The sequence below is a fragment of the Osmia lignaria genome, chromosome 16 (assembly GCF_051020975.1).
Source record: "Osmia lignaria lignaria isolate PbOS001 chromosome 16, iyOsmLign1, whole genome shotgun sequence".
Taxonomy (NCBI): domain Eukaryota; kingdom Metazoa; phylum Arthropoda; class Insecta; order Hymenoptera; family Megachilidae; genus Osmia; species Osmia lignaria.
In genome coordinates, this window is record NC_135047.1 from 1,009,034 (window position 1) to 1,034,724 (window position 25,691).

Below are 25,691 nucleotides of genomic sequence, written 5' to 3' on the forward strand. Positions count from 1 at the left end.
TCGCATCGTAAAATTTCAGATATCAAGAAGTGAACAAACATCGTTTTCATCTTATTGTTAGTTCTTTGTTAATAGTTGTTTGTTTCTAGGCTCTAGGACTTAAACTCTATAGTTGATATTTAAAGGAATTCATCACAGTACTTAACATCAAGGTTGCAAAGGTTTTGCAGCTTCGATTCACAGTTCAAGTTGCATAATTCATGCATTAACCGTCCATCTTTATTCCGACTGCTTAATACAGAAGTTTCTTTAAAGTTGTTGCGAGGTTCTTTTAAAACGTGCCTTATGTAAATACGCCTTTCTTATTTCTGCTTTATTTCGTGAGTGAATATTCAAGTGTTCTGAATAATAGTTTATTATATGAATTTAGTATTAAATTGTTGTTAAACCTTTTCAAACATTTCGATGACTACTCGAAAAGCAGGATCTAAACTGAGCAGTTATTAAAGATAAAGAGATCCAAATATCAAAAGAACCGAGTAAAACATATTGGTAAGATAATATTAATTCAATAATAAAACTTTTCTTTATTTTTGCTGAATGAAACTTTTACCAATGTAATTGTGAGATTCTTCTAATTAAAATCAGACCAAACAGGATATAATTTAAAGCATATTTTACTTATTTTCTTTCACCTATTTAATACCTAAATATGATCTGAAGTTTTTTCATTTTTTAGAGTAATAAGTAAATATATAATACTTCAAATTATATCGTGTTTGGTCTTGTTTTAATCAAAAGAACCTTACAATTTCATTGGTAAAAGTTTCATTGAAAAAAAATCAAAAGGTTTTGTTATTGCATTACTATTTTTTCATCGATATTCCAGTTTAAATCAGGTTACACTATTAGCTCTTCCAGTTTTGCAGTTTTTCAAGAGGGTTCCTTCTAGGTCAGTGTTTCCCAACCTTTTTTGTGTCCCATCTAAGCATTTTTTAAATTCTTATTTCCCTATGTAACATATACAATTTCTTAGAGCAATAAATAATATTAATCTAAAAAAAATTAAAACATTAATTTAAACTTTTTTTTAATATTCAAAAATTGAATTGTTCACTGAAGAAACTTAATAGGTTTTAGGAAGAAATTAGTAGGAAATTGTTGAGGATACACGGTAAGTTAATTTCCAAAATATAATGGAGAACTGAAATTAAAGTACGAAATAATTTAAATGAAGGATTTTTCTATATCATTTTAATTATTACTGAGAGTCGCCATTCGGTTAACTAAAACTCTGGACGAGTCCATTTCCCAATTGCCCCCCTGTGGGGCATGGACCCCACGTTGGGAAACACTGCTCTAGGTGATGGGGATGGTTACAGGGTACTTATTCAATGGATCTTTTCCATTTTCCACAATCTTCTTTTGCGGCTTTCAAAAATGGTCAGATGCGATATTTTAGATTCCAATTGTACTCCAGAAAATTGAGACATCCTTAGGTATCCTCTCTGTTGCAACACGTTGCTAATTGGTTTTTGTTCAATCTTTTCCCAGAAACGTCCATGGTGTTGCCGTCAGCCTCGTCAGACTTGGACAAAATCCAGCAACCAGTGAAGGTCGTGCTCTCCAGCACCTGTCACCACGCGTACACTGCCTGCAAGTGAGTGTAAATCTGTTCTCCAACGTGCTCGCTTGCCGCATACTGGTCCATTCTACGACTAGTTTCGTCCATTCTCGTTTCAGAAACGACCCCGAGTGCAGAGTGTTACTGGAACCGGTGCTGAACCACTGCGATCCGAGCAGTTGCTCCAGGAACGAGTGCATGGACTCTTTGCAGAATTTTTACAAGTCTGCTAATCACAAGCACTCCGTGGAAATCGCCTTCTGCCTGTGCAGGTGAGTATCGAAATTCTGAAGCATTCATCGTGATAATTATCTGTTTCATTCGTGGACGCATTTCAACGTCTATAATTATGAAATATTTCAAGTAACCGCGATCTTTCAGTAATCAAGTGCGTAATTAATTAGCAAATAAATTCATCTTCGCACCTACTGCAAATTAATGTTTATTGTTTATGATTTGATCCGTTTAGACAGATCGTTTGCACATATTTTCCTATGATATTGCATCAAAGTTTCTCGTGACCAAATACCCACGCCTGTTTACAGGCATCTTTTTAAACAAATATAACGATTCGCGTGCAAATTCGTGAAATGCCGCGTGTTCTGACAGGTGACAGGCTCGTTCTTTTTTCTTTTTTTTTTTTTTTTTTTGTTACCTCTGGACATCGATTTCCGAATACACCGGAATATTTTCTGTGGTGGAGCCGCGTCGCAGCGGACCGGTGCGAGCGGAAAACGATTTTCACACGGGCCGCGTGTCGTGGATTTATAGAATTTTTTATCTCGTTATTTCGACGACTATCACTGCTGTCGCTCGAATGAACAAGAAGCAACGTTTTTGAACCAATTTTTTCCTCTTTTTATTTCTCTTTTTTTTCCGTGCAACTCGTCGATTTGGATACGTTTTAGAATTAACGTTATTTGTTTACGTTTAAAGAGCTTTTTATCTTTATTAACAATTTAACCACTGTATTTTTATAACGTAATTAGTAGCCGATAGAATGGAACGTAAATGAAATTATTAATGAAGTTATACGTTATAAAAGTTGCAAGATTTTCTATAGTTGTAACGTGATAATTATATGCTAAAACGGGGCTAAAATCACAACGGAACAGGCCATGTGAAAATCCAGCTGATTACTTAAGCAGCAGCCACGGACACAGAAATACGTCTCGGAGTGTGTTATTGGACGACTCAATTAAAGCTGCTCGTCTTTGTACGATTCTCGTAATCCTGAGCAAACTCGCTGCAAGAGTGAGAGGGAATGACAAAGGTGGGTCAGGGGAAGCCATTGCGCACAAAGGAGCCGTCCTCGCCGCAGAAATACCTGAACTTCTGCATCTCTAATCCCTTCGCGCCGACCAGGACGGCCAACAGAGGCTTCTTTTCGAAGGAAGCTCCTTTAACTTTTAAGTGGCTTTTGCCCGCGAAACAATGCAGAAACTTTCTATCCATCTTCACTGTACTTCCTCTTTCCTTCCTTCCTTCCTTCCTTCCTTCCCTCCTTCCTTCCTTTCCGTCTTTTCATTTCTCTTTGCCTCGATTCATTGTCCCGAATGCTGTTCCTTTGTCTCCGACGCGTACGTCCAGATATGCTCTTTCTGAATTTATTAATATTAGAGCAGCGTTGCGATTGTGCCCCATGTATTCTTTGAGTCTTTGACAAATTAAGAGGCGCGCGTTCATTTTCCGCTGTTTTAATTTCAACTGCTACGATCCCTACTGTTTTGGCCGTTTAGCGGCTTCGCCACGCTTTTGGCAGAATTGCAGGTACATAAATAATGAAACGAAATCCTTTATTTCGTAAAACGAGGAAGATTGAAAGTATTGTAACGCAGCCAGAATAGAAGCAACAAGAGATTATTAGCCAGGTAAGGGTACTCGCAGAGGGTAAAGGTTTCGAAGGAGGAAGGAGGAAAATAAAGGAGAACCGAATGGCAGAACGAAAAGTCCCGCGGTCGAATAAAATACGTAGCAGGCTCGTTTAATGCTCGTTGAGCAATATCCACCTCGCGGTGGCTGTCTGCTTGGGAATTCCTCCCTTTAAAACACCCTGCAAACCCTCGAGCAGAGCGGATGGAAGTCTCTTACTCTCTCGTGGTAGAATTCAGCACGGCTGCTTCCTCATGCGGTAAATCGTCGCGTCTTCCCTTTGTTTCCGCAATCTGACCACGCTGACGAATCGAATCCCTTATTCGTCTCGAAATACCTTCCTATTAACCGTCCTGTTCTCATAATTGAATAGAAAGATTTATTTTCTATCCCCTTTCGATTCACGACAGTACTAACGATAAATTAGTTGGTTCGAGTGAAATAGTCATTCTAATTGGAAAAAATTAATTGAAGTATACAAAGCAAATTGTACAGGGTGCCCAAAAAGGTCAGGACCGAACTTACACCACGTAAAAAGAAGTACGTGGGGGGAGTTCCCCTAGTATCGTACATTAGCTATATCTAAAAGAACAGAAATGTGACAAAATTGTTTCAACCGTCAAAACAAAGGAGAGGATAAAACAAACATTTGACGGTTGAAACAATTTTGTCACATTTCAGTTCTTTTAGATATAGCTAATGTCCGATACTAGGTGCCGTCCGCTACTAGGGGAACGCCCCCTATAAACTTCCAATGTCCAGAAATGCTTTACTGAAGAGTTCTAAGCGTTCAAAGATTTTTATAATAAATGTTCCAAATTTCTTCCTTCTGCAAAAATATATACACGACTAAAAGTCAGACTTCACAACGAGTGATAGGAGTTTTCAAGCTGTAAGTCAACGAGAATTATTTGCGTCTGTCTGTGATTCTGTATAACGAATCTCAACATTTAATCGTCGGAAGACGGAAAATTCCGTTTTTTATAGTCTATGGATATATTTCATTTTTCGATCAGATACATATCTCGATTCTGCAATAAAAGAAGAGCAAAAATAAAAAAGAATCACTTAAATTTAATGTTCATTGAAATTCCTATAAGTATTTGTGTTAAATACCATTAAATTTTTTCTAATTGTAAGTTTATATAGTCACTCGTGTTACGTAAAAGTGTGTGCGCAATCGATCCGCAGATTAAATGTTAAGAAATCCCCTGGAAATTTTTTAACGCTTATAATTCTTCGGTGAAGGATTTTCGGACATGAGTTTATACAAAGTTTTATTACCTACTTGATCGCACTAACGCGTATTATAAGTTTGGTCCTAACCTTCTTGAGCACCCGGTATATATTTCTTAAAAGGTGAATGTTGCTACTATTTCATTCTGACGTACAAGGAATCCCGTCGTTCTAGTTACTTCTAGTCTAACTTGTTGCGTGTTCCAAGGAGTTTAGGAACTTCAAAGGGTGGCGTAAATGTAGTTCAGGTATAAAGTTGCCTAACTAGAAAACTCCTAGATCCTTAACTAGAAAACTCGTAGAACAAGTGTTAGAGAAAGAAAATTCATATAATTTCATGATGAACTTACTTGAATTGAAGTTGATGCGAGGGATATGATTTTGCAGGAAGACGGATAACAGGAAGGACGAGTGCATAGTGGCGCAGGAGAAGATGCACCCTGCGTGCGCCCAACGTGTCGAGGGTGCAGAGATGCCTCCCTGCCATAGCCTGGCTGAGGCATGCAAGGAAAACAGAAGTTGCAGGTACATCAGAAATTAGTATCATTTACCTACATTATGACAGTCAGGTCCTCAAAAAAAATGATCCCGAAGCTGGAAATTCAAAAAATTATGAAACTTTGTGAACATGTAAGGCATATCTTCCTGATTAAAACGCAATTTTCGTTTGCTGTCGGTTTTCAATCTAAGGGGATGGAAATCGCCATTAAAATCGTGGCTGTTCTACGATTTTGTGGTAACGTAGTTTAGGTCTTAGCGTTTATATTTCTAAAGGCAGGAAGAGAGTTGTAAAAGAGAAAGGCGATGACGAAAACTAGGCCCAAGGGTCGGTGAGTGTTTTTCCGGGCGAGACCTAGGGCCCTAGCGAAGGGTGCGGGTATATGAAAAGCGAGGAATGCGAGTGCTTTTGCGGGGTGGGACAGACTTGAGCTGGCTTTCGAGGAGAGAAGTACGTTTAGTTTGCGAGCTACCTTATCAATTTTGTATTTTATTCAATACCATCTTTATTTTCTAATCTAATAAACAAAAATCATTCATTATACCACAATTTTTATTTTTATTTTCACCGAAACTGTTGGAGATATCAAAGAACTTTATAAACATAGTATCTTTTTATGTTAAAACAAGAAATTATTGAAACAATTACACAAAGTTATAAATAAATATGTTTAAAAACAATAACTTTTCTCAACATCAAAAAATACTATACATAAAGACGAACAACTTTTGCTTATAATGATTTTCGATATCTTTAACAGTCTCGGCGAAAAAGAGAAGAAAACGTAGAACGACCAAAATTTTAAGGGTGATTTCCACCCCCTTAGACTGAAAATGGACAGCAAATGAAAATTGCGTTTTAATCAGGAGGACATGCCCTACATATTCACAAAGTTTCATAATTCTTTGAATTTCCAGGTTCGGAGTCATTCCTTGTCAGTTGTCCAGAGAAGGATTAATTCTCAGCTTTCTTTGCTCTAAACTTCCCCGTTTTACCGCATACTGTTCTATTAAATGGCGCGAAGAAAAATAGGAGAAACGAAGCTAGTTGAGATTAATTGAGGTCGTATTAAGATCGCAAAAATTAATCGACGGTGGAGGTAACAATGAAGCTGGCGTTTCGAGGCGAACGTTATCAGAAGTAACGTCGAGATTGTATCGCGGGTCCGGATAAACCGGACCTTTGATTAAACGCCACGAATCCTTTCTTTTTTTTTTTTATTCTGGTGGCCCACTGGACTGGGCTAGAGGATGGGGCTGCTCGTTTCAATTTGAAAGTTAAATTGCGAGTCAACGAGACGTGGCTTGATCCAGTCTCGCCGCGTAATGAAACACTTTATTACTAAGAAAAAGACGTCCGTTCCTTTTAGAATGAAATTACGGGAACGTTTTTAACAACGGATGTCACGTGGACCGAGGATGAACCGTGATAGACTTTGAAAAGGAAAAAAAGAAAGGATTGAATCTATTTATCGACGAGTCCGATTCACGGCGAGGAGAGACTAATTAAAATTGACCCGTCGATTAATTCGATTTGAAATTGAAAAGGAATCGCGACGTGTCCAGGCCGATTGGATACTCCACGATCTACGCATTTATTGAAACGAAAATATTCGAGGTATCGATTTAATGATATCGATTCGCCGATGCGACACAACCGACGCGATCCAACGACGATTAAATTACAAATACGCGTTCGATGGAGGCATTTTAATTGATTTATTATAGCCAGGCGAAAACGAATTCATTTTTAATCCCATTGAAATTCGTGGAATATTTTTGAGATCGTCGGTAATTGTTATTTCTTTTTTTTTCTTTTTAATTGAAAGTATCATTTGTCTGTAATTTTTCACTGTTAATTTTCAATGTTATTATCCTTTGAATTTTAAACCCTGGGGAAAAATTGTGAACAGTTTTAATAAAAAGGATGATAGGGTAGTATTGCGTTTATCGACAAGCTTTTCCCATTCGATTATATGACTTTTTATTGCTTCATATTGAGAGTTATTATGATCGTTTAATAACAAACGAAGAATAGCTTATCGTTGTATATGAACAGTTAATACGCAGGAGATGCGTTGAGGATATTTATGAAGAAAACAAATTGAAGTTTCAATATATAAGGTAATCTTCCACTTGTAATTGAGGGAGATAGGAATTATCATAATCATATGTAGATTATCTATATTTAAAAAGCAATTTTGATGTATAATGATTGCATCTCTAGTAGCTGCTTCAACGAGTGTTTGTTGTTTCGAACAGAATGAAGTTGGAATATTACGAACAAAGTTGTGCGGTGGATAGTGTAACGAAAAAGTGCGCTGGACCAACAGCTGAATGCAGAAAAGCGATGCTGGGAATTCTTGGGACGAAACTAAGATCGAGCTGCGCCTGCAAGAGCACCGAACTTACCCAACTTTACGATTGTATCGGCTGGCAGAGGCTTTTATGGGTGAATCCTTGCGTGGGTAAGAGTGACAACTATTTCATTTCATTTATTTTCATTTGACTCAAAGAACGATCTGAAAATTTTCAACTGAAATCACTACCATTCATCATAAATATGATTTCCATTCAGCGTCATTTCACCTGAACACCAATCAATCGATCCTTTCGAAAGTTTCAACACCATTCGTCTACCCATTGTCGATAAAATCATCGGACAGGATTAAATATTTGTCGAAAGAACAATCAAATGTTTGGGACAATACAGTGTGCCAGTCCATGGTGATTAATATCTGACACGATTAATATCTCGACGATGACAAAGCTGATTCCTTTCCACGTTCCCTTCTTATTTTCCTCACTTTCTGCTTCGCGTTCGATTAGTTGACAAATTCGTCCTGCTTGAAATTCTAAAGATAGAATTACAAAGAACATCGCTGAACGTGTAATAATTTTTAACCCGTTCGTTTCACGTGGAGCTTTTATAATTCGACGAGACAATTCGTTGTGAATTACGTAAAATGGTAGTTTATCCGTGTAGCCAGTTGCTGGGGGTAACATAAAAGCGTTCATCTGCAGCGATCGTTGGACGATCTGTGCGCTTCGTTATGAGCAGAAGTGCAATTACGTGGTGGTCGAAAGAACGAAGGAACGAAGGAACGAAAGAACGAACGACACGACACGAGGCTTTTATCGATCTTACATCTGTTCCACGAGTCGAGTTGCAAAGCTCGACTGTAGACGGCATTCAACCGACAGATAAGTCATTTAGATACGAAGAAATTGCACTTGCTGCTCGCTCGAGAGGGTGCATCTAGGTATTCGCGTTAACCACATCGATCGGCTCGTCTCGATCGTTTTTCCTCGATACTCGATAGGAATGTAGGTCGAACGAAACCCTTTCGTGTCCTCCTTTTGCTGTATCGATAAATGCGATAGATAGAAATTATCCTGGACCTCCTTCTTTCCAGCGAATTTATTTACTAGTCGTTTCGTCGATGTTCGTATACAGCGAGGATGTTCTGAGATTTGTTTCCGAAAGGCCCCACCAAAATTGAGAACTCAGGTTCGGTATATAACCTAAATTGACTACAAGAAACCGATTAAAGTTGGTTTCAGAGCTGAATGTCTTACCGTTTTCAAGATATCGTGGTAAGGTTAGGTTATATTAGGTTAGGTTCTGTGTATGCGCAGTATCGAATAGCGCATGCGCAGTATTGAATAGCGCATGCGCAGTATTGAATAGCGCATACGTAGTCCAAAAATTGTACAAAAATTTCTTACCACGATATCCCAAAAACGGTAAGACATCCAGCTCTGAAACCAATTTTAATCGGTTTCTGGTAGTCAATTTAGGTTATATACCGAACCTGAGTTCCCAATTTTGGTGGAGCCATTCGGAAACTTATCCATTTTCTGTCGCTTGGTAATGCCAAGTCAGATCATTTTGATGCAAACGAATGAAACAGCAAATTCCCAAGGATAGCGGAGGATTTCCAGCATTTACAGATAGGATGTAAACGGTCGCTGTCGATTGTTCCAGTCGAGTCCCAGAAGGATTATCACGCTCGTAGGATACACCATCATTATCCGAGGACCACAACGACGACCATCTCGTCGACGACCAAGTCGCCAGTTAGCACGACGACGGTCATCGTGGTCGAACAAGTGGAAGATAATCAAATACCGGAAGTGACGAGGTGGCCGACCACCGAACCCACGGAAACTTGGGAAATCACTACCACGAGCAGCACCACCATAAGTACCACTCCAAGTACCACTACAACTACGACCACCCCGCCTCGTGAGTGCTTTCATTTTCATCTTTTGTCATTCCCGGATATTCTAATACGAAGAAATGTAAATAAAATGAACCCCTCAGGGGAGGTGTCGATTCTCGTTTGCATTTTCTTATTGCAAGTTTCACTGCTTTATAGTCTTTAACACTAGAACTACCATACCGTCAAAATGACGGATCTTTGATTTTTTGTTTCAAAATACAGAAATTATTTGAATGTTTTTGTTGAAATGTATGTTGATTTTTATCGTGATTAAGAATAATTTTACATGCTAGTTTATGTTTCATCCTTTACTTATATTTCTACTTTATTTTCAATGTGTTCTAGTGTTAATCACAGGGTGATTAGTGATTAGTGACAGGGTTAGTCAAATAAAGAGTTACAAACTATTATCTCGGAAACTATACCAGGTATTGACCTAATTTCTTTTTTTTTTAATTAAATGGTACGAAATGATTGTGTGGTGTACACACAATTTTTCTAAAGAATAAACCTACTTTGTCTTTTTTAAATGGAATCCTATACTAATTTCTTTTTATTTAAATAGCTTTCGAATCATTTTTTGATATTCCTAATTAACAATTTATGGCAAAGGAAATATTGAAGGAACGAATACACGGAGGCCTCGAAGGAGAATTAAAACAGGAGTATTTTGTCTCAAAATTCATTTTATTATCCCCTTCACCTATGATTTTTTCGATAGTTGCGTCAGTCAGAGCTAACTATTTATTTCTTGAATTTTAAAACAGATAAAGAGAAATGAAATATCATGCATACATAGCATTCAACGATCCTTGACTGAGCAAATTAGAATTAGAATTAAACTCAAAATTTAACTATACTAAAAGTATATTAAAATCAAATTTAACACAATGGAACTGTAAATTGCGTCACCAGTGTGACGCGATGTTGTAGGGCAACGAGTTAAATATTAAACCATGTATTTATTCGTTTCATAATGTTATGACATATCTACATCAGACAGTATTGTTGCATTTACCAACTGACAAGCATTTTGTATTCGAGTTTTCATATCTTTTGTAGTAAGTGAAGTTTCCATTACTTTATGCTTCAAATACCTTTACAAGAAAAAGTCGAATGCAAAATGCTTGTAAGTCGATATCTGCAATAATGTCCGATACACAATATTATAAAAGTGATAATATTAAGAAAAGAAGAAACAAATGGTCGTCATTTTCAATATTTACTAAAATGAATTTTAAGACAAAATACGTCTGTTTTAATATTTCTTGGACGCCTTCGCGTATTCGCTCCTTGAATATTCTCTTCACCATAAATCGTTAACTATGAAGGATATAAAAAAAATGGTAATAACATTCGAGTAAATGTTATTATTAAATAAAAAAGATTGGTGTATCATCGTATTTCAAAAAGACGACGTATGTTTATTCTGATCTTATGATAGCCATTTTAGAAACATTTTTTATGCACCACACAATCAGACACTTTGTACCATTTAATTAAAACAAAAAAAATTAGGTCGATAGCTGCTATAATTCTTGACATAATCATTTCTAACACTTTATCACGTTGAGCGCCATGGGGGTCATCAGTGACCGGCCCCGCAACTTACACACACCTGAATAATTAAAAGAAAACAATAGAAAAACCTTACTTTATGTAATATTGCTATGGTACAAATAATGTGAAATGGGAAATAGAAAGCTTGAAATTTGAAAATTAATTATTACTATTCTTAGGAATACAATTAGTATAGTATTGAGACAAATGTATAATGATACTATCGAATTTGTTAGTAATTTTAGAGGTTTAATACGTCCCACAAAAAATGCCCCATTTCACTGTGGCGTTCAACGTGTCATCCTACTCATCCTGTATGTAAAAAATATCGAAAGAGAAACATCAATGCGCATACGCGATGACGTGGTATTTCTCGAATGAGAAATGCAACTCCTTTGATCGTTCGAGTCGTACGGAAAATTCTGTATCGAAACATATACAGAGAGAGGAGGAATTTTCGTTTCTTCGCCGCGAGAACCTATGCATCGAACGTTACAAAGCAAGGTGGCCAAGAGACGGCGTTGAAAACTGGCTAAAAAGAAAGATTCGAAAGAAAGAAGAGGGGTAGAGGAGGAAAAGAGGAGACAGGAGGAAAACAGTTTTCCAGGAAAGGCGCAGCAGTAACCGTCTGAACGTTCGTCTCTTTATAGGCTTCTGCGTGGTTCAAAGGCCGAGGCAAAGTCACCAATACATAAGGGAGGGCAAAGGCAAGAGGGTGAGTTCGACAATCTGCAAAGTATTTTCGCGGCCGACCGGGCGAAAAGCGTTCTCGAGCAATCGAGCAGATCGAAGGAGCACGGGCAAGGATTGAGAAACGTTCGTGAACGGAACGAAAGTCTGGAAAGATTCGAGCTACGAGGAAAAATCGTGCGATTAGAGAAATAGTATCGGACCATTTCAAATAGAATTCAAATTTTCAATCTTTTTAGCATTTCAATTTGAACCAGTCTCGTGTCTCGTATCGTTTGAAATACCTGCGATCGTTCAACTGGTTATGATTATAAAAACACAGCTGGTAATAAAGTTTGTTACCAACGAGCATACATTTATTTTTTTCAGTCGAGCATTATTTCGCGTCGGCTGTGCATCGACATTTTGTACGACGATGTAACGTAAATAATGAACGAGCCAGGGATTCAAACTTTAATTCTCTTGGAACGTTCCACGGGAAAGCTTTTAATTAACGTGAAAATAAAGAAACAGCAGTGAAAATAATAAACGTTGAACGGCCTTTTACCGGACGGGAATGGGTAAATCGTGAAACCGTAGATCGTATGAATTGCTAACGAAAAAGCACAGTCAACCAGATGGTTTATGAACGTCCATACGATACGTATGTATGCTTTTCCTTCTTTTTTTTTTCATTAGACTCGTTATCTTTTTGGATCGATGTTTGTGAATTAACGATAACGTCGGATTGGAGATGAAAAGTTTAATTCGATAGATCGCTATTAACTTTGTCGAGCATATTCACTGAATGTATTTTCAACCTGGCTCATTTATTTTTCAATCGTTATATCGTACCTGCATCCTGATTGTAACATTTCCAATTTCAAATGAATACGGTAGAAAACATCTTTCGAGACTTTTACATATTCTAAATGCTACGATCCTCTTTAACACGTTCGCACGTTACTCGGTAAACGTGTTAATCACTTGTAGGAAAATTATTTGCCATCAGAGAGAGAAAATATAAAGAGCTGTTTGAGCTGTCGAAATTTGTAAGGTGTATGCTTTTCAGCTGTATCGCGAGGACGAACCTGAATGCTCGGAGCTGTGCCAGTGTGGCGAGGGTGAGGTTTTGATCTGCAACACGATCTGTGTGGATTCGTCGCCGTGCAAGACGGACTTCGCCTTCTATAATCACGAGGCACCAGCGTATCAGGCGCATCGGGGACCCTGCCTTTGCTATAGCGGTCGTTTCATATGCATGCGGCCTTCGCCCGGTGAATATACACACATACACCCTCTACAAGAGTTAGATTCCACGCTGAAACCATGAATGGAGCTCGATCGAGGCGATAACTCGCGAGGATAGAAGCGATATTTTTTCATCCAATTAAGCAAATTTAATTTTAAAAAATTACTCTTAGCAAATTTTAAAATAATTTTCAACTCGAGTTGCGCGGGATTGAATCTTTGTTTGATTGAAAATAAGCAGCCGCGGGGTATTTATTTAATTCCAGTATCGAGATATTTCAACAAATTCAAAGGATAACATTTAATAACGATGTCTTTTGTTGATCCGAACATACAGATGCTTACTCAATACCGCACGGAGTGTTCATGTTCCTCGGCTACAGCGAAAAGGACGAGAGCTTATTGAGACAGCACAATAATCTCACGGTCCTGGACGCGGTGTCGTCTCTCGATAGTTTCATGAGGGAAGAAGTTAACAATCAGGTAAGCAACAGTTTCCTATGAATACGTTGTACGAGTCGCATTTTCTTGAGCCTGGGTATACGAATAGAAAAATCTCAAGGGACAACATAAATCGTATAGGACATATCAAGCGATACACGACATAGAAGGAAAGTTAATAATGCAAGATAGCGTTGGATGACGTCGAGATATATCAGTTCCTTTTCCCTTTTATTTGCAGACGGTCTGCACCCTGTTCCTGTACAACGCGACCCGAGAAAACGTGATTGCAGTGGCGCGTCTCGGGACTGACAATCCACCCCTAAATAGCAGCCAAGCTCAAAGTCTGCAGCACCTTCTGCGCGTCAAGGTGAGTAAATTGCAAATAGCAACGGCCCTCTTGCCTCCCTGAATTCGCATCAATTCTGATCTTATTTTCCGGCCGACTGGCCCCTCTCGTCGCGTCGCCCAGCTTCCTCTAACTTTATCGCTCCCCGCTTTTTCTTCCTCATCCGCTTCTCTATTTAGACACTTCGTCCCGTGTTTCTAGCATAACGTTATTAAATTACTCGGCAACCCTTCTTTCCGACGAAACAACTTTATCCGGCAGCATCGAACGAGATGTTAAAGATGTCAATACGAATGGTAAACGAGGGAAAATATTTGAAAAAAACTTTTTATTGCTTTGCAATTATTTTCATTCATTTCTCTATCCTTTGAAAATTTCAATATCCAATGTTAATTAAAGCACCATCGTACAGAGAAGTGAGTTACCCATTTTATTTTTCGAGGTAAAGAGTCTCGGAATAGTCGTAAATAAAATGGTCGAACAGAAATTTGGTGGGTTTCTTGCGAAATATGCTGTATAATTATGAATATTATTGACAACAAATCTTTTTTTCACTTTTTCTAATTGATGACAAATTCGGGGTAACAGAAATTCGGGTAGTAATATAAGACAGTGTTACTTTTGAGACAAATAAAATTATACTAACAATGATAAATGAAACATAACAGAACGTCAAATATAATAAAACAACCACAATTAAACGAAGCATTTATTTTATTTTGCTCATAAGTGGCATGATAGCCATTAAAAATCATTAGAAAATCTTTTATCGCAAAATATGTACATTTTGTGCGTTCAGATGTTTATTTTATTATTTAGTAATAAATTTGAAAATGTGATAGTAGTATGAAACTGTCTCATATTATTATTATTTATCATAATAAAATACAAATACTTCAAATATCCTTTGATATACTAATACTATGATTATTATACCATAATTTACTTGTTTTGTTTTTCTAAAACTCGCAAATAAATTTTACTTTAAAAAGCACGCGTATAAACTTTCTATTACAGCCAATAGTTAAAACGTTTATTAAAAGAAAATGATATCTATCCAGAATGGTTGTTATGGAACAGTACTTTATTCGTCGTAATACTGGATGTATTATACAATCATTATCTCATATTTCTACCCTGTTTCATATTCGTACTTTTTCCTCGACATTTTGTAGCTCTGGGTCACGATTGACCCTGCTTTCTATCGTTCGTGGGTTACATAACGATATAACAAGTCCCTTCGATTCACGATTCATTTAGTTTCTAAGCTGGAGCTCGCTTAATCGGTAATAAACGTTATCAAGCCCGGTTGTTGGAGGAAGGTTAACAAGCCGGCCAGGCAATTCGAAGCTCGTTCGACGTTGATCTCGAACGTTTTTATCGTAATTTAATTTCTCAGGGGCGGAGATCCAAGATTAACCTCCGCTCTTGACAAGAAACGAAAAACAGCTGGTCGGTATAAAAAAGAGAAGAGGGATGGAAGGATGTCGCGTGCTCAGCACCGATTCGATTTCGCGTCGAAAGGACTGCGTGTTCGCGCGGCTAGGTGCGTGCTGGTCACCGGAAGTGCGTGCAGCATATCCGCGAAACGATATCAAAACTTTACAGAACTTTTCGTTTCTCTATCGGTCTCTTATATCTTCTTTCAAGCCGTGATTTTTCTTCTCTTTCTTACCGATTTCTCGAAGGGGAAACGAACCAGACGCGTCAGCTCTTCTCCCCTCGCGATTATCGCGATTAATTAACCGGTACGCCATCTTTAATTTCCCCGAAATTTATCCAACCCCTCGTGTCAGATTTCGCGGCTCGCTGATTTTCAGGCTGGCGAAAAAAAATTGAGAATGGCAAGGGACACGACAATTTTATGCGTTAGTAATGGTGATTGACTGTAACTGATAAAACACTTGCATCAGTTTTACCAGATACTGAAATGAACAATAAAAAAATTAGTAGATTAATGAAATTTTTAAAAATTAACAAAAATTCAATCGTAACGATGCAATCAATTTTCCTTTTGTACATATTTTATTTTGGATTAGCTGCTATTAGTAACTTCAATTGTCCTCGAACAACGCTTGTTTTTCAATCGTTTTCATAATTACACGTCACTTTCAGCTCAACAAAGAGTGACAACCACGCGATGTCCATTGTTTTCCGCTTTATAAAAAACTATCACGGTTTCGAAGGCTTTCGTGCCCATTTCCAAACATTCGAACGTGATTCAGATTCAATCAAGACATAATCGGTACGAAGAATTTCCAAACAATCAGCAATTTATCGAGCTTTCAAAAATTATTCTAGTTGTATTTCAAAACGGGTACACATGGATCATCACAATTCTAAAACGTCAGCGAAGATAAATTGTTTAGCGAACAAAAATTGGTTGGCGAATACGGATCATAAATAAACTAGTTGTCGACTCGAATAACGACGTTGCAAATAAAGGGCTAGTGGTCGATAAAAGAAAATATATGTATGAAAAGTTGATAAACGAGCCAGATACGTTGGAACGCGAGAAAAAAATTTCCTGGTGAACGTTAAACGACTGCAAGCACGAAAATCCCTCCTAATTCGTATTCGTACGAGAAACGAAAAGGATTTGCGCGATGGTGCAGTCGGTATTTTGAGTAAAAGCCGATTGAAATGATGTGCAATTACGTGAGATTTTCGTGAAACTTGTTCGCAGGGAAATGGTTACATTAATGAGATGAAGTATGTACTAAACTACAAGCATTGGCTTTTATAATTATTTGCAAACGATTCTTCAAATGAGAGTTTTAATGTTTTATTTTCTTAAGTAAACGCTTGAATGGCACGCACTGAAACATAGTGTTGGATAAAAACGAAATTCAGTATGTAGCTAGATTTTCATGAAAAACTAGCTAACCCGACAAACGTTGTCCTGTCCAAATTTCAATAAATTTGTTTGTGATCGTTTTGTGAATTTGTGAAAAACAAAGTAAAAGTGAGAAAAGAACGTATTTCTAAGTGATTGTGTCCCATAGAAAAAAGCACTTCCATTTTTTCCCAAATTTTCCATTTTTCTGGGCAACTTTTCCAATTTTTCTTTCCCTGAAAACCTTACTCGGACTATTACGAACATTAAAAAAAAAATTATCCAAATCGGTCCAGCCGTTGTCAAACGATGCGCTTACCAACGAACAGCATTTAATTTTTATTTATATAGATTTTTGCATGTGTACAAGAGGGTAATCGCGTCCTCGTAGAATTATTATTTATCGAGGATAGGAAGGGTTGCGCGAGAGGGATCGTTGAACGATTCACGTTAAACCGCGGCATGCAAATTACGTTTTCACACGGTGCTCGCTGATCCGCGACCGTTTCCATTCGCGGCCATCACTTGAACCGCAAAATTCTCCCTATCTTCGCGGCCGGATCGATCCTGAAATGTTGTTTCCCGTTCGTGGCAACGTTTTAACAGGTTCGCTGAAAAATCGACAACCGGTACAAGAGTGAGAAAACAAAGGGGGCCAATAGATGGGTACAGCGAACGAGAGGGGGCAGAGCGTGCCAATTCGAATCCGCGATCCCTCCATCAAATTGCAAATCGGTCGTCGCTTAATCGCAAATTGGAAATCGCCTCGGGAACTCCTACCGAACGATGCGAAATGTTCGCCGCTCGTGTTCGTAAAGAGCTTAGCTCAGGCTACGATGGCGAATTTTTTTTACCGACAACCAAAAAGGACGAAAAAAAGTCTTTGACCTTCGATTTCGGGATTTTAATTAACCTCCGAGCTAAACGATATTTAGATGGCGAGAAAATTGGTGAGAGGAGAAATACCGAGTAACAGAAAATGGAAGGGTGGGGGTAATTGTTGATCGGGTTAATTAGCAACCGCTAGGGGCGCGAATACGAATGTCCGAAGCAGGGGTGAAAATGGAAATTTGCGAACGTGTGCGCGTGCAAAGATTAAACAATGACCGAAGCTGCAGCCGAAAGTCTTCTCAATTTCCGCGAACTGACCGGTAGTTGGGTTCGCTTTCTGCACGCGCGAGAACCGGAAATTGAAGGAGCGAATTTTGGCCACATTCTAGGTTCGATTCTCGCGGCGAGTGTGTAGGGTTGGGAATAGAGAAAGCATCAGGGTCGCTTTCTTTTTCTGACTCTCTTCTGGCTCTCTTCTGGTTCGTAATTGAACGAGCGATCGGTCGCGGATCGCAAAGGGACCGAAACGAATTTCAATTGAATTCGCGATATATCGGCTTCAATGATCCGTTTTAATCAAATAGCTTCCACCAGATATCACGTTATTGTTCGACTCGCGAGTTGAAACGCAGGTTACGCATTTCAACAGTATGCGTGCGTGTTTCTGTACGTACAGATATATATATATGTGTGTGTGTGTGTAGGGGGGGAGTACTTTTTTACGAGCCACGGAAATGGTCGAACGAGCTTCTACGCGACCCGATCGAAACCCGTTCAAAGTGATTTTTTTTTTTTTTTTTTTTTTTAATTCTATCGAACCCCCCGGGAAATCGAAAGTTTAATTGTTCCGGCCAACGAAAAAGAATGTTTTTTTCGTTGAAACAAACATGGCGCGGTTGTCGGAAATAGAAGTGGAAGATAATTAACATATTATTCGAATTCTTTAATTAAGGCTAGTAGAGAATGGCAGGGTGCCAAGTACGTGCGATTAAGAAAAAAGTAACGGCGCAACGGATATCGCTGCAGGCGATTTTTAATGTTTTTCCTAAGCGGCTTGATACGTGCCGCGAATTCTGCTGCTCCGTTTCCGGCGCGGCTGCGGCGGAACGAAATTGTTCGAGGGGCGTAAAAACTGGCAGACGCACCAATCACTAGGCGACCTAGAACGGCTACGTCCGGAAACTTTTTACCATCTACGATGGCCAGTTTCCAACTTTTTACACGGTCATGGACCAACTCGCTCGATGAGATTTTCTTCGAAGAAAATTTCCCGCCGATTTTCCCAGGGCCCGAACGTTTTCACCACGTAAGATAACTGACCACCTCTTCAACGCAAGATAAGATGTTAATCCTGGCGAACGATAGTACCTAATTTAGAGCTGTACATCTTCGTAGATAAGAAGAAAGATGTAGGAGGCCAAGACCTGATCGTGGGAAATGAATGAGTCGTTTACCGGGAAAAAATAGTTTATTAGGTGATGCGATGACGAGATCGAACTGGCGAACGAACTGCGTCGCGATTTCTTCTCTTTTATATGGATTGCCCCACCGCGGGACTGCGATCTTCTTTTTTTTCCTTCTCGAAGGATCTAGAGCAGGCATGGGCAGATTTTGCTCATTCGAGCGCGCTCCCGATTCCTCGCGAGCGGCCGCGAGTTGCCGTTAAATCGTCGATCGAGGAGAAAGACTTTGTTCTACTTAGTCGTTCGCTATTCTATGTAGTGGGGATAGCACTTGAAAGAGGTGGGGTAAATGTGCATCTCACCATAATTAAACAAAAGAACGCACTACGACATGACGATACGCAATGTCGAGAGATTTGAGGAGTGGGGCATAAGCCTTGTCTGTTTCATTTCGCGTAGCCTTCCTCTCCTGTGGCTCGCGAGACGCTCGTGAGCGCCGACGAGCGCTCGTGCTCGTTTTACTACTTGCTGCCCATGCCTGATCTAGAGTATTCTGGAGACGCCTCGACAAAATCGTTAAATCGTTACATCGCGTCTACAAAGATGAGATTTTATCATTGAAATGATCATAAAAATCAAATATTTCTTATCGTTGACTATCAAGGTATCTCCGATTTAACAGTAAGTTGGATTTTATTCGACGCAAGTGTCAGTGGAACAACGTAATTTTTCTTCACCGGCAACTTGGAAAGTTTGCGAGCACTTGGAGAGTAGGATAACAGCAGTTCGCCAAGTTAATTTCTTAAAGTCGTTTGTTCGTCCAAATCTGGCCCGGTTGAGCCTCGAGGGACACGCGTACGGTGGAAAGATGTTGAAAGTTAGTAAGAAGAATACGCGTTTAAATTCCGACAAAGTTTTTGGAAACTGAAGCACCCATTTTCAGCGGATTGAAGATTATCAATCATCTAATCCAGTGATTCTCAACCTGAACCCTGCGACACCCTGGGGTGCCGCGAAATTTTCATCTGTTTATATGTAAAAAAGCAAATATTAATAAAAGCCTTCATATATTTACTAACTGTAAAAAGCAAAAAATAATAATAGGGGTGCCGTGAATTTTGTTTAATGATTTCAGTGTGACGCCAGACAAAATAGTTTGAGAACCATTGATCTAAACTCTAAACTATGACTCTGAATGTCACCGATATTAAATTACCCGCCTAGTATTGAAAAGTCTGTTCAATTACTGTGAAAGCTTGGGTATCAAGCTTTTACGAAACAGCTGATAAAATATCATGACCTTTGGAAATTACACGTTTGACCGATTTCCGAATCACATTTACAATTATGCATCGACACGGCTCGGATAGAAGCCACCCTCTCACTGCCCAGTAACACCACCGACGAGTACTTTTCACTGAAAATTCAATATCCATTATCTCGATTCAAATTTAAAACGAGTTCTGTGTATGTACATGCAGTTTGTTTATCGTAATTAATACCTACCTGTTTCGTCAGAGGATTACCGATGAAAATATTTGTCAATACATTTTGAAAAATAATTAGGGGAAGCGGAAACATGATGAGGAAGCTAAGCAAAAATGCACAAATATTGATAATTATTTCTTTTGTTTAAATTTTTATGAATCAATGTATCATTATAAGTTAATGCTTTAATCTTTGGTTCATATAATTAGAATTGAAGTTATTAAATTTTTAAAAAGTAGTGAAAAACCATCTTACTCCTACCACAGGGTATTGGGCTATTGAAAATTGGGCAAAATGGTTCCTCTAAATATTTCCATAATGGATGCAAATATGAGTTTCTGTGCTTGCCAATTATTTTCCGATACTAAAATTATGTTTCTTGCCGTTCTTCACGGCTAGCTAATAAGCTGCTTGTCTTAAATTCGTGCTGGTTAAACCGAATAGGCATTTCTCCATATCTTTTAAATATTCGACAAGTTCTTCCAGTTCTGTTTTCAAAAATACACTTTTAATTAGCCCTAATGGTAAATCCATAGTCACTGTTTCAATTTTTGAACATAACGTTCCAATGTTGTTTGTAGAAGGCAATATTTTCGAGTAGTTTTCTTGTACCCCATTTTGTTGCTTAAAACTTCATCTATAGCTTTTTTGATAACTGCTTCTCACCATTCTCCTCTTCTAGTTTTTTCTTTATACGTTCTTACTATTTCCAAATCCGAACTAAAAGTAACGAAAATTCGACTGAAATTATAACAGAAAACGCTAGCGTTGTTCAACCTCAAAATACCCCATCTTACCTCAAACCATCGTTTTCCACAGACTGATGTTAATTGTACAAGAAATAAAAGAATATTGCAATTTTTAATTAAAATAGGTGGAATGAAGATAATAATATAACAAGAATAATTTACTTTTTAGTACATAAAATAAAATCCACGTAGCACGTAAACTCCTCCACTCATTTTTGCCGGCGACTTAACTGCTACAAGACAATAATTTCCGTCAAATGTTTACCATTTATCGATTATCATTTTTTCACGATACCCGATCATGCCACCCCCTGCCCTTACATTGTAACATATACAATGTTACTAGGTAGATTCTACGTAAACGTAACTTACGATTGAAACAACTATCACTCCTACAATTTTAGCGTCCAAAAAGATAAAGATTCGGAATCTTCCGCTATCGAAATCGAGCAGAAACCTTGTTCAATCGGAATAAATTACCGAAGCCCTTTTAGAACCCTTAAGACACGGAAGCAAAGGAATCCGCGATTCAAAACGCAGACGGGAATCGTTGCTTGAATAACATTTCGATAAGATTAGAAGAGGATCTCGTTTCTGGCAATGTCACCTCGAGATGGGAAGTCTCGATCTTTCGTAAAACTGGACAGGAGAATAGCACCACCAAAAGATAGATATATAGATAAATGGACAGCGAATGCGACGTCTAGAGGATTGAAGAGGAAGAACACAAAGAAAAGAGCTAGTTTAGGGAATCGAATGGACTTATTGGCCTCCGAATGGACGTTATCGCAGATAGAAGGTTGCTTCGCGACATAATCTTGGGAAATACCTCCCTTGTTCGATCATCGGATTGGAAGAGAAAATAAATTGAATCGCTTTAAAGACAACGGTAGAAAGTGATAGAAAGTAGAAACATTTTGGGATACCTACCATGGGGGATCGAGGTTCTTGAAAGCTAAGGAAACAAAGAGAAGATCGTTAATTCCAGAATCCAAATTTCGTTATAGAGTAAAACTTGTCTCGGCTTTCAAAATATTTTTCGAATAAAAAGACGTAAAGAAAAGATTCGCATTCACGAGTCGAGCCGCAGTTTTTTTATTTTGAAAGCTACGGTTCATCGAGTTCCATCCTCGAAAGTTGCACTCCCATGGGTGTCGTGCGCCAAACCATGCAACCGCGAAGAAACTTGCATTTTTCCCCCCGGCATAGCACGTTCCACATACATACGTCATAAAACTTTACTAATATAGGAGAGGAGCGTGTGCCATCCTTATGCCGCCAACTTTGAATCACCCTCCATTTCAAGCTTAGCATCTTTCACTTTCAGTGGCGGATTTTCGCGAACCTGGAATAGTAGAACTATGCTCTATCAATTTTTCTGAATTTATGTTATAAAATTATAATAGGAAAATCCAGTTTCGTGGGTCGTAGAGTTGCAGACGAGCATCAACACTATGCATCGTTGAATTCATTTGCGAAATTACTTGTTTTAGCGGAAGGGCTCTGGAATCGGTGTGCTTTTTGTCGGTCGTTCGAAATATCGAGGCAACGGCGAGCAAGCACAGGTGTTCCACATAGATAGGCAAGCATTGGCACGTGTCCAACAGAGGCACCTATGCCTTCTCGAGTTCACCCACTCCCCACCTTGATAACCCAGCTTGCTTCACCTCACCAACTTGCTTCGTCCAAGTATCGATCTCGGTCTTCTCGTGACTTTTCATTGAATTTCCATGCACCACTTAAGAGGCTGCTTCGTTCTTCCTCCGTGCTGCCCTTTCCTCTCGTGTTCATCCGCTCCCTTTCAATAGGACAAGACAAAGACGGTTGGATTCCGGCTGGACAAGTGGTCGCTGATACCTTCTCCCAATCTGGAACGTACTTCCCTCCTGGAAAATTTCAATACCTCCGCTATAATCAGCGAAACGTATGATCTAAATCTGAATGAACAGTGGAAACTGTTTCTATGACTAAGATCGAACTCTGTTCAATAATTGCCGGATCGTAGGTGGCCGATCAGTTTCCTGCCAGTTAGCCCTGGGAAACTAGAGGAATTTATAGGTGCGGCTCATTCTAGCAGAGTTGGGCTGGCTTACGGATAATCGCGGCGACGTTGATGCCGAGCGGCAGAGTCACCGTTGGAAAGTTAATTAAGCACGTTCCAATAAACTTTGCCCAACGAGAGCGACATCGACGACGCGAACGCGGATTTATCTTGTCAGATCGATCCCAACAGGCGAATCGAAGACGATGCTCGAGCTTGTTCACGATCGACACTAGACGGACGCACGATGAAGCGCGTTTAGACGCTCGTCGATCGTTTCAAACTCTTCCGGATCGATACTGACCAAGTATTTTCAATAGACGAGTTCCTCGTGGTGATTCCACTGTCCTGCAACGTATTTCCAAACTGTTTAGAGTTTGGTGTCGTTGAAACTTGGCAGATTTTTAGAGAAATTGTGAAATTTGAAGATTCAGATGTCTCAGGAATTTTTTATTTAGGAAGATTCAGTTTTGAAAAATCTATGGAAATATTTAACCATTTTATGCAATGCACAGCAAGCCAAAAACATTTTAGCACTATTTAAAAAATGGAGGTGACTATAATTTTGTATCGAAAAAAAGTTTTTTTTGGAACATTTTTATATTGAGATTTATAGATGACCGAATATCAATTAACTTTTATTGAAGTTAATTTATTGCTAGTTCGTGTATACAAAATCGTGGTGACAGTGGGACATTCACGCCGAACGGCTTGCCAAAAATATTTTAATTGTTTAATTGATATTTTGAAGTACTTCAATGTTTTTTTACATTTAGTCATAATACAATATATCTTTTAAAACATGATACTTTTTTATCTTTGCAACTTCTTTATTATATTCTGAGTAAACGTTAATAACATCTTTTGTTCTTCGATAAGTATTTTTAAATATCCTGTAAGAATCTTCCATTTGCAAGCAGACGCGAAAGTGGTCATTGTTAACATATGCAGTTTAGGAACCTCTCGGCACCTAAATTTTTAAGAATTATATAAAGCCGTGTCTATACGTTAAAAATAAAAAATAATCAAAGAGATCATTTTCGGGAAAAATAAGTAATTGCATATTATATATTCGATTATTCGAAAAAAACACATTATTTTCCAATTCTTTTTATATAATAAAACCACAAAAGAAAACAGGAAAGAAGATGTTAATTTACGTTACATACTTTCTTATGCATTCTACATGTATTTGTTTTAGTACTTTTTAATCATTACACATACATATAAAGGGTAACTTCTTTCGTGTAGATTTCTTAATCCTTTTTTGGAGCAGAAAAATTTCTTGCTTTCAAGCGCAGTATTGTTACAAAATATTGCTTACACGTTTAGAAATATAGGAGAAAAAAAGTTTTTCATTTTGAACAAAAGAAACTTTAATTTCTGGCCAGCTTTTCAAGGCAAATGCCCCACTCTGCAACGTCTATTGAAATGAAAATTCGTCGATAGGACATCATCAAGGTTCCAATCAATAGTCTTATTCGAAGCTCAACGCAAGGCAGTTTCAGACTTCCTTTTTTTCTTGCTCGTTGCTGCGATTTAATGGAGCGGCAAAGCGCTTTATCTTCGAATTTAAGAGAAGAACGATCTGAATACCTCGCATTCGAACCACTGTCGTACGGGGTTGAGAAAGAAAATAAGAAAAACGAAAAGGAGCAGGCTTGCGATCCGTCGATAATTCAGGGTCGTGGATACGAGAGTGCACGCGTATAATTCGACGCTCTGCTTAACAATGCGAATCGGTTCCCGTTCGATTCCCCGATTCCTTGATTCCTCGATTTCTGCCCCTTTCTAAATGTTAAATGGAACGAAACGCGAGTCCGCCGATGCGAGAATTCAACGTGAGAAACCAGGCCGACAAACCATCGACTTTCTACGCCGACAGATTCCTCCGAACGTCGCATGAAACTTTCATTCGAGTTTGAATTAAAAATTTCCACCGACCCTTCTTCGACTCCACCTCGCTCTTTGCAATCCAGCGTCGATTTCGTTGAATACTCCGGCTAGAAAAGACTATGAATTTTCTATTCGAATCTATCTGAATCGAACCGCTTCGAATTAAATGCTGGATACTCTTCGCCTTTCCGATGAATTATTGCGCTGCCGATGAAGAATGAATGGAGTTTTTGGTTCTAAAACATGGCCACGCGCCCCTCTGTATGTGTGAATAGAGGAATAAATCAAAAGCTCTAGTTTGAAGCTATCGAAAGCCTAGATATTCTTTTTTATAGAGAGGGAACAGAGGGAAAGAAGTAAGAAAAATTCTAGATAGAGTTCTTGTGTTCTGTTTCGTTGGGCAACGATTCGAGACAAGGAATCTTTTTCTTCGTATTAGAGAAGGAAGGGATTTTTGTTAAGAAACTCGAACAGGAACGTTTTTATAAAGAATTCAGAGTTACCTTGGCCCGAAGTTACGGCTCAGACAACTTAAATTCATCCAGTGTGCTTGGCGAGAGACGAGTTGCCGCGAGGAATATCATTTCCCCATAATACCCGTTTCATTAAAACTAGCCGTCGTTTTACAGGCGGGAAAAAAGAAGTATAAATCTTGCTGGCAGAGCATCGTTCTCTCTTTTTTTTCTTTTTGCTTTATCATTTTCCTTTGAAATAACGTCTCGAATTAAAATGAAATTAGCAATTCTGGAGAAGGAAATATCGCGAACAGGAACCTGACGAG

The 25,691-nt window shown here is 38.6% G+C and overlaps 1 protein-coding gene across 3 annotated transcripts in view; it reads left to right on the forward strand.

Annotated features, from left to right (window-relative positions):
- The window catches only part of Gfrl (Glial cell line-derived neurotrophic family receptor-like), a 263,362-nt gene that overhangs the window by 212,867 nt on the left and 24,804 nt on the right, over positions 1–25,691 (forward strand). For all 3 annotated transcript variants that reach the window (XM_034316842.2, XM_034316843.2, XM_034316844.2), the window contains 9 exons: positions 1,495–1,600; positions 1,684–1,836; positions 5,060–5,197; positions 7,433–7,638; positions 9,159–9,419; positions 11,607–11,671; positions 12,698–12,902; positions 13,214–13,359; positions 13,559–13,687. In XM_034316842.2, coding sequence (XP_034172733.2) covers positions 1,495–1,600; positions 1,684–1,836; positions 5,060–5,197; positions 7,433–7,638; positions 9,159–9,419; positions 11,607–11,671; positions 12,698–12,902; positions 13,214–13,359; positions 13,559–13,687 — 1,409 coding nt within the window. The remainder of the gene's footprint in view (positions 1–1,494; positions 1,601–1,683; positions 1,837–5,059; positions 5,198–7,432; positions 7,639–9,158; positions 9,420–11,606; positions 11,672–12,697; positions 12,903–13,213; positions 13,360–13,558; positions 13,688–25,691) is intronic.